This window comes from Micropterus salmoides, unplaced genomic scaffold (genome assembly GCF_014851395.1).
Source record: "Micropterus salmoides isolate LMB-PRFRI ecotype aquatic unplaced genomic scaffold, ASM1485139v1 Ms_hic_scaffold_8, whole genome shotgun sequence".
Lineage (NCBI taxonomy): Eukaryota > Metazoa > Chordata > Actinopteri > Centrarchiformes > Centrarchidae > Micropterus > Micropterus salmoides.
In genome coordinates, this window is record NW_024044570.1 from 21,622,069 (window position 1) to 21,638,276 (window position 16,208).

General features: G+C 40.7%; 2 protein-coding genes across 2 annotated transcripts; both read left to right on the top strand.

Annotated features, from left to right (window-relative positions):
- The first annotated feature begins 348 nt into the window (after window positions 1–348).
- On the top strand, window positions 349–3,474 carry LOC119893424 (kelch domain-containing protein 7A). Its single transcript, XM_038705556.1, has 7 exons — window positions 349–537; window positions 670–854; window positions 1,488–1,839; window positions 1,968–2,113; window positions 2,263–2,417; window positions 2,573–2,730; window positions 2,805–3,474. Exons 1-7 carry the CDS (start codon window positions 409–411, stop codon window positions 2,988–2,990), a joined length of 1,311 nt encoding a protein of 436 aa, XP_038561484.1. The 5' UTR covers window positions 349–408; the 3' UTR covers window positions 2,991–3,474.
- A 338-nt stretch (window positions 3,475–3,812) lies between these two features.
- On the top strand, window positions 3,813–16,108 carry cpt1b (carnitine palmitoyltransferase 1B (muscle)). Its single transcript, XM_038705396.1, is given in 20 exon segments — window positions 3,813–4,005; window positions 5,071–5,223; window positions 5,390–5,529; window positions 5,716–5,887; window positions 6,101–6,202; window positions 8,233–8,370; window positions 8,643–8,720; window positions 8,965–9,072; window positions 9,324–9,408; window positions 9,809–10,004; window positions 10,104–10,289; window positions 10,391–10,496; window positions 10,922–11,038; window positions 11,160–11,277; window positions 11,280–11,323; window positions 11,450–11,584; window positions 14,640–14,792; window positions 14,902–15,015; window positions 15,129–15,221; window positions 15,356–16,108. Coding segments are annotated over 19 exon segments (2,361 nt in total). The 5' UTR covers window positions 3,813–4,005; window positions 5,071–5,082; the 3' UTR covers window positions 15,491–16,108.
- Window positions 16,109–16,208: the final 100 nt, after the last annotated feature.

Genomic DNA, 16,208 nt, shown 5'->3' on the forward strand with positions numbered 1-16,208 from the left:
CTGTCAGTGAGATGAATCCTCTCAGGCAACTTTTTATGATATTCTTTGAGTGGATAAGCTTATGGCTTAAATATGGCCTTAGGAGACTTTGGGGAGTTTTTCCAATAGTCAACAATTTGATAGAGTCCCCAGGTATCACAGATAGAGAATCATGCAAAGCAGACTCAGAAGAGTGGAAAACCAATGAGGCCCTACGTACATATCACCTTGGAGATGGAGATGAATACATGGTTATAGTCCAAACCAGAACATGTGCATTTCATGTAAGTGAAACAACAAAACACAACTGTACAGGTTAATCAGAAGCTAACTGGAGTCCACAGGTATTTTGGTTTAATCATTTTTTAGGTGGACCTCAGGAGACTCTCAGAGTGCAGCGAATACTTCCGCGCCTTGTCCCAGTCCAGAATGAGAGAGACTGCAGAGAGCCTAATTCACCTGGACCATGTCTCCTCCTCCGTCTTCTACAATCTCCTTGAGTTCTTCTTCTATAATAAGTTTAAAGTCCCTCAGGAGGAGTTGGGCACATACATCCAGGTATGCACACTTATATCTCTGTATTTTATTTATACCAATCGACATCTCATGCCGTCCTTTGCATATTCAGTGCTGTAATTCACCACAAAACCAGCACACCACCTCTTTTTTCTTCCCTTTCTCATTTTGGAGGTCAGCAGCTATCTCCTGGCTGAGGCCTTCCTCTCAAAGTGTCTGTCAGTCCTGGAAGAGGAACTCAGCCCAGTTAACTGTTTGTCCTACCTGAGTCTGGCTCAGGAGATCTGCTGTGTGGAGCTGAAGATGACCGGGTTCACCTACTTGAGTAGAAACCTGCTGGAGCTGCATGACCTCATCAAGTATGCAACATTTACGACTACAGTGTGTAAGATATGGCAAGAATTTTAGTTTAAAACATTGAAAAAATTACTATTATGGGCAGACTGTGAAGATGTAACAGTTCTGACGCTACGTCAAATACATCTTTGTATTGTGTTGCAGAGATAAGTTAACATGCTAACCAGCTAGCCCCAGCTTGTGCTGTAATGTAATACCACTTTGTGCCTTAAGAGGCCCCCTGTTGTTCCATCTGAGAGATGTATGCAAGCCACGAGGCTAGATTACACAAGCTGTCTTAATTTTTTTTGTCAAATAAACTCACAAAATGTCACAAAAGATAATATTGTTACACCAATTGTACTACAGACAGAAAAAAACAAATGTACACCTTCTGAATTCAATGGACAAATTGCTTTGTTAACTCATTTACCAGCTCGGTTCTGGCTAACGCCAATCAGCTGAAGTTATGACCTGAGATGTGATGTGCTGTCCCCTATTTTTTGAAGTATGAATTTGACAGGTGGCAAGTAATCTCAGATCTTACACATTGTACCTTAATGGTATAATTGCATGAAATGACATGAAATCTTTGAAGTGTAATCAGGATTTGCCAAAGGTTTCTTTCTTGCCCCAAAATCTGACTCATATGTTAGGTGTCTGAATGATGAAGAGAAGAACGAAGTTGTCAACCTGAGGACACAAGGAGACCGACGTCTCTGCAGCCTCAGGAAAGAGAACCTGACTTCTTGGAATGACCCAGAAACAGAACGTGCCCGACATATCTTCACCCTGGAAGGGTCAGAGGAGAGCGGAGACTGGTATCCACTTACAGAGCTACCTTTTAGGGCTGATAAGTGGTGTTTCACTACAGTGGTCCTGTATAACTACCTATACATTATAGGAGGCTACCGGCAGCGTGTGAAGAGAGGCTGGGAGTTCAAGATGGCTTCCTTTAGGTATAATCCCTTTACTCATATGTGGATCACCACAGCTCCTCTGATAAAGGTGAGTCTTCTAGCATGTGAATCAAGCTGATGACCTGTCTGTCTTACCAAAAATAATACTTGTCTTGCCTTGTCATCAGTCATTTGTATAATACTAGCGAAAACTGTCACCATCTGTTGCATCCACAGCACAGAAGGCACTTCAGTGCAGTGGCCTGTGAAGGCTGTATTTACGCTGTGGGAGGCTGGTATTTGGACTCACTTGTGACTCCGGACTCCAGCACGGCTCTCTATACAGCTGTGGAACGCTATGATCCATGGGATGACACATGGAGGTCTGTGCCCTCTTTGTCAGTCTTTCGGCTAGGTTTTTGGATTGATAAATTTTGCTGTTTTTTTTTCTAATTGATATGTTTCTCCTTCCGAAAAGTATCCTTTAAGTATTTGTTGGTGTACTAGTGACTGAATATAATATCTGCATTAGGTTTGTCTCCTCACTACCACTGACTGACTTCCAGTTCACCATGTCCTTGTCCCATGACGTGCCCCTTGTCACCAGCCTTGGACACTGTCTCTATGTGTTGGGGAGCATCCAGAGGACTGGAGAGAAACTGCTGCTGCAGTACGACACTGTCCAAGGTAAGGCAGACCAGCATAGCCGTGTTTGGCAAGAGGAATGTGTTGGGTTTTTTTTTTACAGCCCAGAAAGCTCAAACCGACAGTTCAGACCATTTCCTAACATGCTATTTTAGCCATATGACAGGTGGTGCTTCTGTGTTCTCTCCATCTATTAGACTCCTGGTCTGAACTGCTTCCCACCCTTACCCGAGCAGATGTAGACCTCCCCACTCTTTACTTCCTGGGTGCCACTGATAGGCTGCTTGTGATTGGTACAAACAACTCAGAGAATGTGGTGACATCATTCTGTGTGCAGTCCCGGAGGTGGGCACAGGTAAGAATCAACAATAAATAGGATCTGAAGCACGAAGACGTCTTGTCTAATATTTTTAACTTTTTTCTTTTTAGGTGCAGAGGGCTGAGAAAGTGGCATTTGCAGGACAAGGGACAGTTGTAGGTGACCAGATCCTGATGCCAAGTATAGAGCACAACACTGTTGCAAGGATGGATCTCCGAACTCTCTCCCTCAGAGCTCTTCCTCCTCTACCCATCTCCACCCGCTATGAAGCTATCTTTTATCTTCACTTCAATTAATGTTATCGTTAGCTTCTTTGCTGTACTGTACATATTTTGTGATTTTTGTGGCTGAATGTAATACTGCTCAAGTCTTTCTCAAGAATAAGGAGATTCACTCCCTGGGTGAATTATCAATGGTGGGTTATGATTATCTCTTGTGTTTAAAATCTCAGTCCTTTAGTTTAAAGTGTGCTTGGTAGACTATGATTAGACTTACACCTAAAGCAATGAGTAACTGTAGAAGATAAAGAACTTCAAAACTTGACTTTATTGTAAATTATAATTGCGTTTAACTGTGATTCTGTTTGGACTTTGCTTTTTTTTATAGACACTTTTTTTTTTCTAAGAAAATCAACTTGGTGCTGTGTGTGTCTATTCTGTATAGTTTCTGCTGTTCTCCCTTGTATGTCAGATTGAATATTTCAATGGGTTTATTTCGTGGTTAATAAAGGTTATTCATGAATAAGGATCTACATAGGGTATCCTGACATGGAAGACAAAGTCCAAGACTGTTTATTTCTTTGTTTGTTGTTTACATTAACATATATTTTCTAAGCCTTTTATTTTAGGCTAATTCATGCTTGAATCTGCTGATAATATTCTGAGGGTTGTATGCTGTTATACTTATCACACTGTTATATTTTTTATTGCACTCTCATTCATTGACAAAGAAATGTTAAATCCTAATACAGCACTGCAGCAGAATCAGAAACATAGCAGAGCACATGAGGTTAGGCTCTGTCTATGTTTGGTGTCTTGTTACAAAAAGGAGCCTGTCATAGGTGAGAGAGAAAGAGGCAGAAAGAGGGAGAGAGAGAGAGTGGTGTTGAGAAGGGGGAGGAGAGGTAGGGTTGGAAAGCTCAGGATACTACAGTTCTGATCTCACTACCTGAGGAAAGCCAGATGAAGGGCACAGAAGTCACACAGATCACACAAGCCTGAGTACAAAGGAATTTCACTGCCTCACTGCCTCAAACCAAAGTCACAGCTTTGCTGTGCCTGAGCGGATTACACTGACTCTGGTCCGACAAAGGTAAAGTATGTTCTGCCTTGTATTTGTAATTCTTGTTCAGTTCTGCATCTAGTTGTGTTAGCTGCATATGTTTTTTTCTGATAGGAGTGTAAACAGTTTTTTTTTTATTAATTAATAATTCATTTGATCTACATAGATAGATTTTCTTAGGGGGAAAATACTACATTATCAAAATCTGTGTTTTTTGTTGTGTTCAGTCATGTATGTAAAAAAAAAAATAAAAAAATCAGGTGGAAATCATGAAGGGGAAGTTCAATGACACGGTCAAGTGCTGAAAAATAAATGTTTGCTCTTTGTTCAGTTGTATAGTAAAATGAATTCTGGCCTTCAGCTTGTCCGGAAGATTCTCACAGCATTCTATAATACCAAAGGGTTTAGCATTCATCTCTGTTGGTTGTACTCTGTGTTTATATTTTCATGCCCATTTGAGGCTTGCGCACATGTTCAGCCGGTGCACCGCTATATCTGGCCATTGAACTTTGTCCCACTTGGTGACTGTTCAGTCATATGACATGGAAAAAGAAATCCTAGACCTGTCACCCTGGCCATTACATGGAGTGGTTTGTGAACTCCAAACATTTTTGTCTAGAATTGCCAAGGCCATTGCATATAACAGACAATGACTGACATTTTTTCTTGCTGACATCTGTGAATGGCATATCAGTGGCCTTCCCTGTCACATTATGAGCAAACACTTCAGACAAACTGTAATTTTTCTTAAACTTACTCTTTATGAAAATGGTATATTAGTAAAGTAAATAAATTATAAAAGGAATCTAAAATTGTACATGGCTCTGTGGAAATGTGTGTCTTTGCAGCACTTGGGGAATGTATAGGAATAAGAGTGTGCTATCTCATCTTTAAATATTAGAAGGGCTAACACAAAAGCAAGATTATGACACAGATGAAACTGAAAGCACCTAACACTTTAAAATGACTTGAAAGATGGACCTGAAAATAGATTATTTTATTTTTATTTCAAAATCTAAAATTCTGAAAGACATATTGACCACACAAGCTTTTCTGCTGATGACTTAAAACGTTCCACTTTGATTTCCACACCAGTGTTATTCAGAGATGGCTGAGGCACATCAGGCGGTGGGCTTCCAGTTCACAGTGCGCCCAGATGGCGTGGACCTTAAACTGAGCCAAGAGGTCATCAAAACCATCTACCTGTCAGGAGTGACAGCATGGAAGAAGCGAGCCATTCAATTCAAGGTACAAAAATGTGGTGCCACTCAACAAGATCACTAACAAGCTTTCATTAAAGATCTTTTAAGGTATTATAATAGTTATGCATTTTCCTTCACATTGTCTAAACAGAACATAAATGATTAAGATTAATTTTGTGTTAATATTGAATATTGTTGCTTTTCATTTCCAGAATGGTGTATTGGCTGGAGTCTATCCTGCCAGTCCGTCCAGTTGGCTGATAGTTGTGATTGCCATGATGAGTTCCTTGTACATCCGCATAGACCCCTCTCTAGGAATGATTGACACAATCAAGGAAAACCTACCACACAGGTCAGATATCTACTGCAGTGTGTATCATGTCCTTCCTTGTTGTGGTTTAGGTTTTAAGTATTCTAATGGACCTTTAGGTTTGCTTAGATGAGCTATTCCATAAGTCAGCTATCTAAAAACTAAATTTTCTGCAGGATTTCATCTGTTATCCTGTTGTTGACAAAGGCTTTTGCCTTTTCTGAGCAGAGACTATATGTCAGTGCAGACCCGAGCGGTGCTGAGTACCATAATTTTTGCCACTGGACTATGGGTGTTCCTCATCTATCTCTTGAGATACACTCTCAAAGCTCTACTCTCCTACCATGGATGGATTTTTGAATCCCATGGAAAAATGAGCACATCAACCAAAGTGTGGCTGGTACGTTTGTCCTTCTGTCTTTCACTCACTCTTTCTTCTCAATCTTTGTGTTTTGTGAGTCATTAAATTGTCTGGCTGCCAGTACACTATCTTTTTAATCTTCGTGTCCCTAACTAAGTGCAGAGGGTATGGTTGATTCTTGTTAGGATCTGTTATTAAAGTTCATCTTGTATACTGTATTTGTGTTATGTTTTGGGTGTTGTTTGTTACCAGAGCCTGGTGAAGATGTTCTCTGGGCGCAGACCACTGCTCTACAGTTTTCAGGCCTCCTTACCCAGGCTCCCTGTGCCGAGTGTGGATGATACAATTCGCAGGGTTTGTAATTATACAGCATTGACCTTCCATGACCACAAACACACAAGTGAATGTGGCCTGATAGTTTCTTTTAGAAACATGTTAAATACACCTACATGTGGAGTTTGGGGATTTTGGTAACAAACTCTTGTGCACTTTGACAAGTCAGTTTATTGTTATGAAATCCTTGAAACATGTCAAGCTGTGATTGGACTTACTGAGTAAATGCCTGACACGCAGGGGTAGAAGGAATCCAGACTAGTAGAAAACCAACTGTAATCATATCTACACTGCTCAAAAAAATAAAGGGAACACTTAAACAACACAATGTAACTCCAAGTCAATCACACTCCTGTGAAATCAAACTGTCCACTTAGGAAGCAACACTGATTGACAATAAGTTTCACATGCTGTTGTGCAAATGGAATAGACAACAGGTGGAAATTATAGGCAGCAAGACACCCCCAATAAAGGAGTGCTTCTGCAGGTGGTGACCACAGACCACTTCTCAGTTCCTATGCTTCCTGGCTGATGTTTTGGTCACTTTTGAATGCTGGCGGTGCTTTCACTCTAGCGGTAGCATGAGACGGAGTCTCACAAGTGGCTCAGGTAGTGCAGCTCATCCAGGATGGCACATCAATGCGAACTGTGGCAAGAAGGTTTGCTGTGTCTGTCAGCGTAGTGTCCAGAGCATGGAGGCACTACCAGGAGACAGGCCAGTACATCAGGAGACATGGAGGAGGCCATAGGAGGGCAACAACCCAGCAGCAGGACCGCTACCTCCGCCTTTGTGCAAGGAGGAGCACTGCCAGAGCCCTGCAAAATGACCTCCAGCAGGCCACAAATGTGCATGTGTCTGCTCAAACGGTCAGAAACAGACTCCATAAGGTTGGTATGAGGGCCCGACGTCCACAGATGGGGGTTGTGCTTACAGCCCAACACCGTGCAGGACGTTTGGCATTTGCCAGAGAACACCAAGATTGGCAAATTCGCTGGCGCCCTTTGCTCTTCACAGATGAAAGCAGGTTCACACTGAGCACATGTGACAGATGTGACAGAGTCTGGAGACGCCGTGGAGAACGTTCTGCTGCCTGCAACATCCTCCAGCATGACCGGTTTGGCGGTGGGTCAGTAATGGTGTGGGGTGGCATTTCTTTGGGGGGCCGCACAGCCCTCCATGTGCTCGCCAGAGGTAGCCTGACTGCCATTAGGTACCAAGATGAGATCCTCAGACACCTTATGAGACCATATGCTGGTGCGGTTGGCCCTGGGTTCCTCCTAATGGAACACAATGCTAGACCTCATGTGGCTGGAGTGTGTCAGCAGTTCCTGCAAGAGGAAGGCATTGATGCTATGGACTGGCCCGCCCGTTACCCAGACCTGAATCCAACTGAGCACATCTGGGACATCATGTCTCGCTCCATCCACCAACGCCACGTTGCACCACAGACTGTCCAGGAGTTGGCGGATGCTTTAGTCCAGGTCTGGGAGGAGATCCCTCAGGAGACCATCCCCCACCTCATCAGGAGCATGCCCAGGCGTTGTAGGGAGGTCATACAGGCACGTGGAGGCCACACTTGTTTTGAGGACATTACATCAAAGTAGGATCGGCCTGTAGTGTGGTTTTCCACATTGATTTTTAGTGTGACTCCAAATCCAGACCTCCATGGGTTGATAAATTGGATTTCCATTGATAATTTTTGTGTGATTTTGTTGTCAGCACATTCAACTATGTAAAGAAAGGAGTATTTAACGAGATTATTTCATTCATTCAGATCTAGGATGTGTTATTTTAGTGTTCCCTTTATTTTTTTGAGCAGTGTATATTTTATGTCCTTTTCTAACCATTTGATGAATGTAGCTTGTTAGACCACACAGACATAGTTGGACTGCACCACCATCTACTGTTCTTGCGGCCTTCTTGCACCCTGTGAAAGATACAGAAGTACAGTAGTATGTGCTGGATGTTGTTATGTAACTCACCTGCTCTATTATATCTGCTGTGTTTCTGATCTGTTGTCCGCACATCCCACACCATGTTTTTCCCACAGTACCTTGAGTCGGTCCTTCCTCTGCTGGACAGTGAACAGTACAACCAAATGGAGATTTTGGCCAATGAATTTAAAGATTCCGAAGCAGTCCAGCTGCAGAGATACCTAATCCTAAAATCCTGGTGGGCAACAAATTATGTGAGTGTTGTTTACAAGCGACACAACACTGATAGAATAGAACAAAATAGAATAAACTTTAATTGTCATTGTACAGTAAAACCATACAACAAAATTTGTTTGTGCAACCTCTAAAACAATACTCACATTTATAAGCATACTCATACAATAAATAAAATAAAAATAATAAAATCCCTATCTAAAAAACACTGGAACTCAAATTCAGCTAAGATGCAATACATAATAATAATAATAATAATAATAATAATAATAATAATAATAATCTTCTCTAGGTAAGTGACTGGTGGGAGGAGTACATCTACCTCAGGGGCAGGAGTCCTATCATGGTGAACAGTAACTTCTATATAATGGTAAGATAGATTGTTGGCTTGTTATACCAGTGGAGTACATTAGTAATGTTTTTTACTATACCAATACAGAAATGAGACAAACAGTTGGGAGATGAGTGCATTTTTTTTTAACAAGAAGTACTAAACAAATAAAAATTCCTTTGTTTCTTGAAACTTCACCTCACTATTTGTAATCTGCTTTCTGTCTAATTGTGTTGACTTGATATGTCTGCTTTTTTTGTGTGGTGAATGTATTTATGCAAAGGACCTCTTGTATGTGACCCCAACGCACCGACAGGCTGCACGGGCAGGGAATGTGGTTCATGCCATGCTGCAGTACAGACGCAAGCTAGAACGTGGTGAACACGCACCGGTAATGTTTGCCATGACTTTTCAACCACTCTTCTCTAACCCCAATCCCCCACTTAGGTTGGAGCCTACCCCCTGTAAACCCACACATATTTTATTCTTCTCTTCCTATCTGTCATTCTTCTCATTGTCTACCCTCTATCTTCACTCTAGCCTGAGCTTAAACATTGAAGCTTTCTGCTTATTTAAATCTATTCATCTTCTTTCCCAACTAGGTTAAACTTACTTATGATTTCATTTTTTGCTTCCTCCCAGCTGAGGGCTGTGGGGACCGTTCCTATGTGTTCCACTCAGATGGAGAGGATCTTTAACACCACCCGCATTCCTGGGATTGAAACAGGTGAGGAACTGCTTGGGTCTGTACAGTTTAAAAGGTATACCAACCCTCAAACACATAGGGCAGACGGCACCTGCTGTCCTGGTTTGAAACTTGATGTCACAGCATGTGTTTTCTATGAGGTGTTAAAAGTTAAACATGCTGCTATTACATCACTAAATCAGTCAAATGTGTTCCAATACTGATTTACCCTCTAACAAGTGTACGGCAGGCATTCAGGATTAGGTATGAAGATTAAAGGGGAGCATTCATCCATCTGTTTTTCCAAAATGTTTACGCTAGTTCTTGTGATTATACTTCTAATGATATTCTTTTTATCTTTGAGATTAGGTGTCTGCACCTTTCCCTTTATTCTATCCTTTGTCCAAACACCCTGCCTTTACATGCTGGCCCTTCCCTGCAGATATTGTACAGCACCTGACTGACCGTAAGCACCTGGTCGTTTACCACAAGGGCCGTCTCTTTCAAGTGTGGCTGTACACTGGAGGGCGCCACCTCTTACCCAGTGAACTTGAGACACAGTTTCAAAGGATCCTCAATGATACATCAGAACCCCAGCCAGGAGAACTCAAATTAGCTGCCCTGACTGCGGGAAACAGGTACACAATCACACACATGCACAGGACACATTTGTACATAGACACGAAAAAGAAGATGGAAATTTGTTTTCTTTGTTAATTACTCACATCCCCTTCTAGAGTTCCATGGGCTCGGGCTCGGATTAAATATTTCAACCAGGGAGTGAACAAAGTGTCCTTGGACTCCATTGAGTCAGCTGCCTTCTTCCTGGCACTAGATGACGAGCCGCAGGGTTATGACCCTGCAAAGAATGGTTCACTTGACAGTTACGCCAAGTCCCTGCTTCATGGAAAATGTTACGACAGGTAGGCAGAGAAGTCAAGGGAAGGTTTCTGCTTTTGAATGCAGCACTAGTTAGACTTTTAGTGTTTTTTTCCCTAAAAAGATTTTCTTACTTTTTTCACAGGTGGTTTGACAAGTCTTTCACCTTGATCTCTTATCCGAATGGAAAAATTGGTGTAAATGCTGAACATTCTTGGGCTGATGCACCAATTGTAGGACATATGTGGGAGGTATACCATGTGTGCTGATATTGTATTTCTAATTAATTGATTGAAATTGGGCGGCGTGGTGGTGCAGTGGTTAGCACTGTTACCTCACAGCAACAATGTTGCGGGTTCAAACCCCAGTTACCCCAGCCTTTCTGTGTGGAGTTTGCATGTTCTCCCTGTGTCTGCGTGGGTTCTCTCCGGGTGCTCCGGTTTCCTCCCACCATCCATGCAGGCTAGGTTAATTGGTGGCTCGAAATTGTCCTTAGGTATGAGAGTGACTCGTTGTTTGTCTATGTGTGGCCCTGAGATGGACTGGTGACCTGTCCAGGGTGTACCCTGCCTTTTGCCCGATGTAAGCTGGGATTGGCTCCCGCAACCCTGTACACAGGATAAGGGGTTGATGATGGATGGATGATTAAAATTGATTAAAGTTTGTGTGTGTTTAGTATGTCCTTGCAACAGACTGCTTCCACCTTGGCTACACAGAGGAGGGACACTGCAAAGGGGATGTGAACAAAGGCCTGCCTTATCCCACTCGACTACAGTGGCAGATTCCAAAGGAGGTAGAGTAGACCCTTCCATCATGCACTGCCATTGACCTGTATGATTTGCATTTAATGGCATTTCAGCTGCATTTTTATCACAAAATGAATCAGGATTTCTTTCTGTTTTGCCCTCTCTTAGTGCCAAGATGTAATTGAGACTTCATACCTATCAGCCAAGCAGATAGCTGATGACGTGGACTTCCATGGCTGTCTGTTCAGTGAGTTTGGGAAAGGACTGATCAAGAAGTGCAGGACCAGCCCGATGCCTTTATTCAGCTGGCCCTGCAGCTGGCACAGTTCAGGGTAGGCTGCAATCATCCACCGTCCTGTCTCTGGAATGACATTACTGACATTATTGCTTGTTGTTTTTTTAATGTTTAATTGTATCATCCACCATCACTGAATGACTTCAAACCACCTGCTTTATAGGACCAGGGTGTTTTCTGTCTGACGTACGAGTCATCAATGACTCGTATGTTCAGAGACGGTCGGACGGAAACGGTACGATCCTGCACTTCTGAGGCTGTTGCATTTGTCAGAGCCATGGAGGATGCAGGTGCAACAGTAAGCAGAATACACAAACACACAGAAATACTTGAAATAAACTGGGAAAACACAACACAAGACCACAGAAGTCTGTTAAATATGCATTTCTTCTTCCATCCTTGTTCTCCTTTTCTTATATCCTGCGGAACCTATTTGTAGTAGTGGCAGGGGCGCCGCCAGAAATTTTGGGCCCCATGACAAAAACATCTAACTGGGCCCCCTTTGCGCAACTGTCCCGTCAAAAACTTATACATAACTCTAATTAAAGGCTTGTAACTGTCTTGCTTCTTGTAGTTCAATACTAGTACTAGCACAATATTTACTGCTGGTGATTTGTACATGCAAGTCTGCATTCAGTATGCAGTTCAATTTTTGATACAAGATTAAAAGCCACAATAAAAAAAGCCCTTAAGGCAATATTTTACAGTCTCAATGTATTTTTATTGTAAAATTAAGAGATAAAATTCTCTTAACATTAGCACCTATCTATAGATGTCATTTAATGGCCATAATTCAATCTAAATGGACGTATTAAACTGGATTATTTTAATATTGTCTGTAACTTACATGCAGGCTGAGGTAAGCTACTCACTGTTTCCAAACAGACAGTGGGTTGTTGTTTTTATTTATTTATTTCATAATGATCAATATGTGAGAAAATAATTTGTGTTTGAATTTCTGTCATTAATAAATATTTCATTTTCTTTTTTGTTATGGTAAAAAGAGAGATAGAGAAATCCCCACAGACTCCCTGGAATGATGCTAACTGGCACATCATTAACCCAATGTTGATGACATGTAGGCTAACACTAGTCTGTAGCTAGCTACTTCACTGTGGACATTAAAGGTTAAGTGTGTAAGTTTTAGTGACATCTAGTGGTGAGGGTTGCGAATTGCATCTCCCTCCACACCCAATGGTGTAGTATAGCTATAGTGCCTGAACCAGGACAAGATGTCGTCTATGAGATAGCAGAGAGTTGCCGGTCAAGAAATTAGGTTTCTTTTGTAGCTATATTAATAAATTATATTTACTTAATTATTCAATAAAACCATGTTTTTTGAATATTATTGTTAATTGTTCATTACTAAACAACAGCCACATCGAGAAATGAAGTGCTACATGATGTCTCATACTCAGTGTTGGGTGTTAAGTTACTGTCAGTTTTACTTTTCTCATTAACTAGTAGTGTAACTAATTACTTTCCAAGTAATACCCAGGCTGGTATTGATGATACCATGTATATCCTTTATTTCTGCCGTCATCAGTCTGTATCTGCCAACTCCGTCTGGCTTCATTGTATGAAGATCCACAGGCTGTTTGTTTTAACACATGTGCTCCTTCATGTGTCCAAATGTCACTTGTCTTCTTACTTCTAATAAACCAGAAGACTACTCAGCAATTGTTTATTATTATTATCACTTCTTCTTCTTTGTACGTATTCAATGTAGTGACAGGCGAATACGCTTCTGGAATTATACTGTAATTGTAATTAACTGTACTACTGTAGAAACATGGCGATACAATATGTCGACCTCCATAGAAGGGGGGATCCGTGGTAATGTAGGTCGAAATGGCTGATTCTAAGGCAATAGAAACATAATGGTTCATTAAGTACGGTCTTTATACACCACTGAAAACATAGTTATGGATCTTATATTACATTTCTCTGAATAAATCCTCAGAAATATTACACACTGGACCTTTAAGCCAACAGGTTAATACCACTCACACACTATAGGCTACCCACCTTTTTTGGTGAAAAACTGGGTTACAGATTGACATCCTTTCCTTTATCTTTCCTCTCTCTCCTTTCTGTCTTTCCTTTTATGAAAACCAGATTTTGGTTTGTGATCACTGTATTTCTGGCGCATCTACTAACTGCAACTAAACACCGTCACTGATAAGTGTGCTAAGGCAGAATCAAACCATTTCATGCAGATACAAGGGGTGGTCAGTCAATATGGATGTTTACTTTTTGGTCAATGGGGATTTTTTACTTTTAATGCCAAAAACAAGTAAAAAACAAGTAAAAAAAAAAAGAGATAATTAATTGTATTATTATATTTGAAATATATATACCTGTTAGTTTTTCAACAGGGTGGACATAGGGCTGGACAATAAAACAATAACAATAATTATCGCAATATAATTTTTTTCAATAACAATATAACAAATGTTCAATAAATGTTTGATTTTATTCACTTGAATCATACTTATGTTGATATTCATAGTTTATTGAAATGACCAAATATTAAGTGTATATTTGTATTTACATAAAGATATGGAAGGGATTGACTATACAGGCAAGAGATGTTAAGTAATTTTTTATCATAGAAAAAAGTGGAGAAATAAGTCCCATTTTCCAAATGTGCGCTTGTTTTTCTCAATATAGGTCTAGCCTATGCTGTTTAAAAATGATTTTATTGTATAACAAATATCTGATAAGGGTACTAGCAAGCATGCTCTGAAAACACTTTTAAACAGTTATGTCTGAGTCCTTAACAAGGTGGACATGTCTTGCATGTTGTTAATATATATAAATTTAATACAATAAAGGTGCCTGAGCTCGACTAATATCTTTTTCATAAAGTTCGATATATCCTTTATATTATAGAACTTTAAAATATAGGTAAATCAACTAATTATTTATCCCAAGTAATGAAGTCCAAATGGCACCCTATAAAAAACGACCCAGCTGGGTCCAGCAGGGTTGAAGATATTAAAACCCTTTACTGGAATAAATAGATATCATTTTTTGTAGAATAATTAGACTTTGGAAGTATCTGGTGGCAAATGTGTGCATTACCAGGCTCACAGTGACGTGACGTGGTGTGTCTGTCAAGACTTGCTGCAAGTATTCAAGGTCCAATTTTGAGAGGTCACATTGTACCGCTTAGGACTTGGTCACTAAGACCTATGGGCAATGTGTCTCTGCATGTCAGTGCCTTAGACTCTGAACTCCCTGGTGTTCTGTTAAATTGACCCTCACGTTAACAGAAATAAGGTCACTGTGATATGACATCTGTGTGAAACTGGATGCTATTCTTTTGTGTTGGTTGTTTTTGTGATCAGAATGCCCAGAGACTTGCCCTGTTTCGAAAGGCGGCAGATAAGCATCAAAACATGTATCGTCTGGCCATGACTGGTTCTGGTATCGACCGTCACCTCTTCTGTCTCTACATAGTGTCCAAGTACCTTGGTGTTGACTCACGATTTCTTAAGAAGGTTAGACTTATAATCACCTATTGTCTCTCATTCATCATTGTGTTGATTTCTGATTCACATGTTTCTTATGTGCCCTTTTCCATACAACATTCAATGTCTTTGCTTCTAGGTGCTTTCAGAGCCCTGGAAGTTGTCAACCAGCCAGACTCCACAGCAGCAGCTCAATTTAGTTGACATTAACAAGTTCCCTAAATATGTGGGTGCAGGTGGTGGATTTGGCCCAGTGAGTTGTTTTACTGTTTTATTTTAGAGATGTGCCAGTCATAACGTCCTCCCTGTGCCCTGATCTGGAGAGTTTTGGACAGTAATATAACAGAATTTCCTGTCTAACCCCAGGTGGCTGATGACGGTTATGGTGTGTCTTATATAATTGTTGGGGAAAACCTCATCACATTCCACATCTCGAGCAAGTTCTCTAGCCCTGACACAGTAAGAGCACAAAATAAGATCAATGCTTTTTATAGATTCATCTGTATATCATCCATGCTATCTTTCAAAACTCAACACTTTTTCTGTTTCTCTCTCTCACTGTATGTGTTATTGCCTTTCTGTGTGACCTGCAGGACTCATACCGGTTTGGTCAGCACATTAGGAAGGCCATGCTTGATATCCAAGCACTTTTCAAGCTAGAAAATGACAAGAAGACGGTGGAGCATGCAAAGCATGTACAGCTGGAAAATGGGAAAAAGCACATATAACAGACACTGTGGGATGGTTTGCTTCATTTGGCTCACATATGACCTGTGAGTGTCTTTGTAGTGCTTCATTCATAAAAACAAACCAATGTTCTGGTGACAGGTTGCACTTAGGATGTTTTTGCTTTTATGGTGTGTCACGTTGTAGGAGCTGGTCATTCCTGTCAGACAAAAAGAACAATTGTTACTCTAATTTATCTCTGTTTATACTATAATGTTCAGAGCTGTGCAGTTTTGTTGCTGAGGGAAAGATGTAATCTTTAAAAATGGGAAATTTGTTTTTGCATGGTTATTTCTCCCTCCTTGAAACCTTTTGTCAGTTTATGCCATAGACTGTACATAAATCTAATGTAATGTAATACACCTACATATAATCTTTATATAGTCTATGGTTTGTGCATATGAGATGTGTAAATACATTACAAGAATTTTTAAAAAGTATGTTTGAAAATAGAAATCTATTGTTACGTCAATATTTATGAATTTGCTGTTCATTTTAAGGTGTTTTGTCATTTGATTATACACATATTATATACAGCCCAGAATCATCGGCTTTTGTGCAACTGATGAAATGCAGACATAAGATTATTAATGTCCAACGAAGGTTAAAATCAAGGGCAACTGGACTTGGTTGAAGATACTGGAAGACGTTTCGTCCCTCATCCAAAGGACTTCTTCACGTCCCTCGTCCCTCATCCAAAGGACTTCTTCAGTGAAGAAG

What these genes read in the sequence shown, in the direction of transcription:
- LOC119893424 (XM_038705556.1), top strand. Translation starts at nt 409, where the DNA reads ATGAGAGAGACTGCAGAGAGCCTAATTCACCTGGACCATGTCTCCTCC. An exon ending in AGTTGGGCACATACATCCAG is followed by an intron (nt 538 to 669) that starts GTATGCACACTT and finishes CTCATTTTGGAG; the next exon opens with GTCAGCAGCTATCTCCTGGC. An exon ending in CCACAGCTCCTCTGATAAAG is followed by an intron (nt 1,840 to 1,967) that starts GTGAGTCTTCTA and finishes TTGCATCCACAG; the next exon opens with CACAGAAGGCACTTCAGTGC.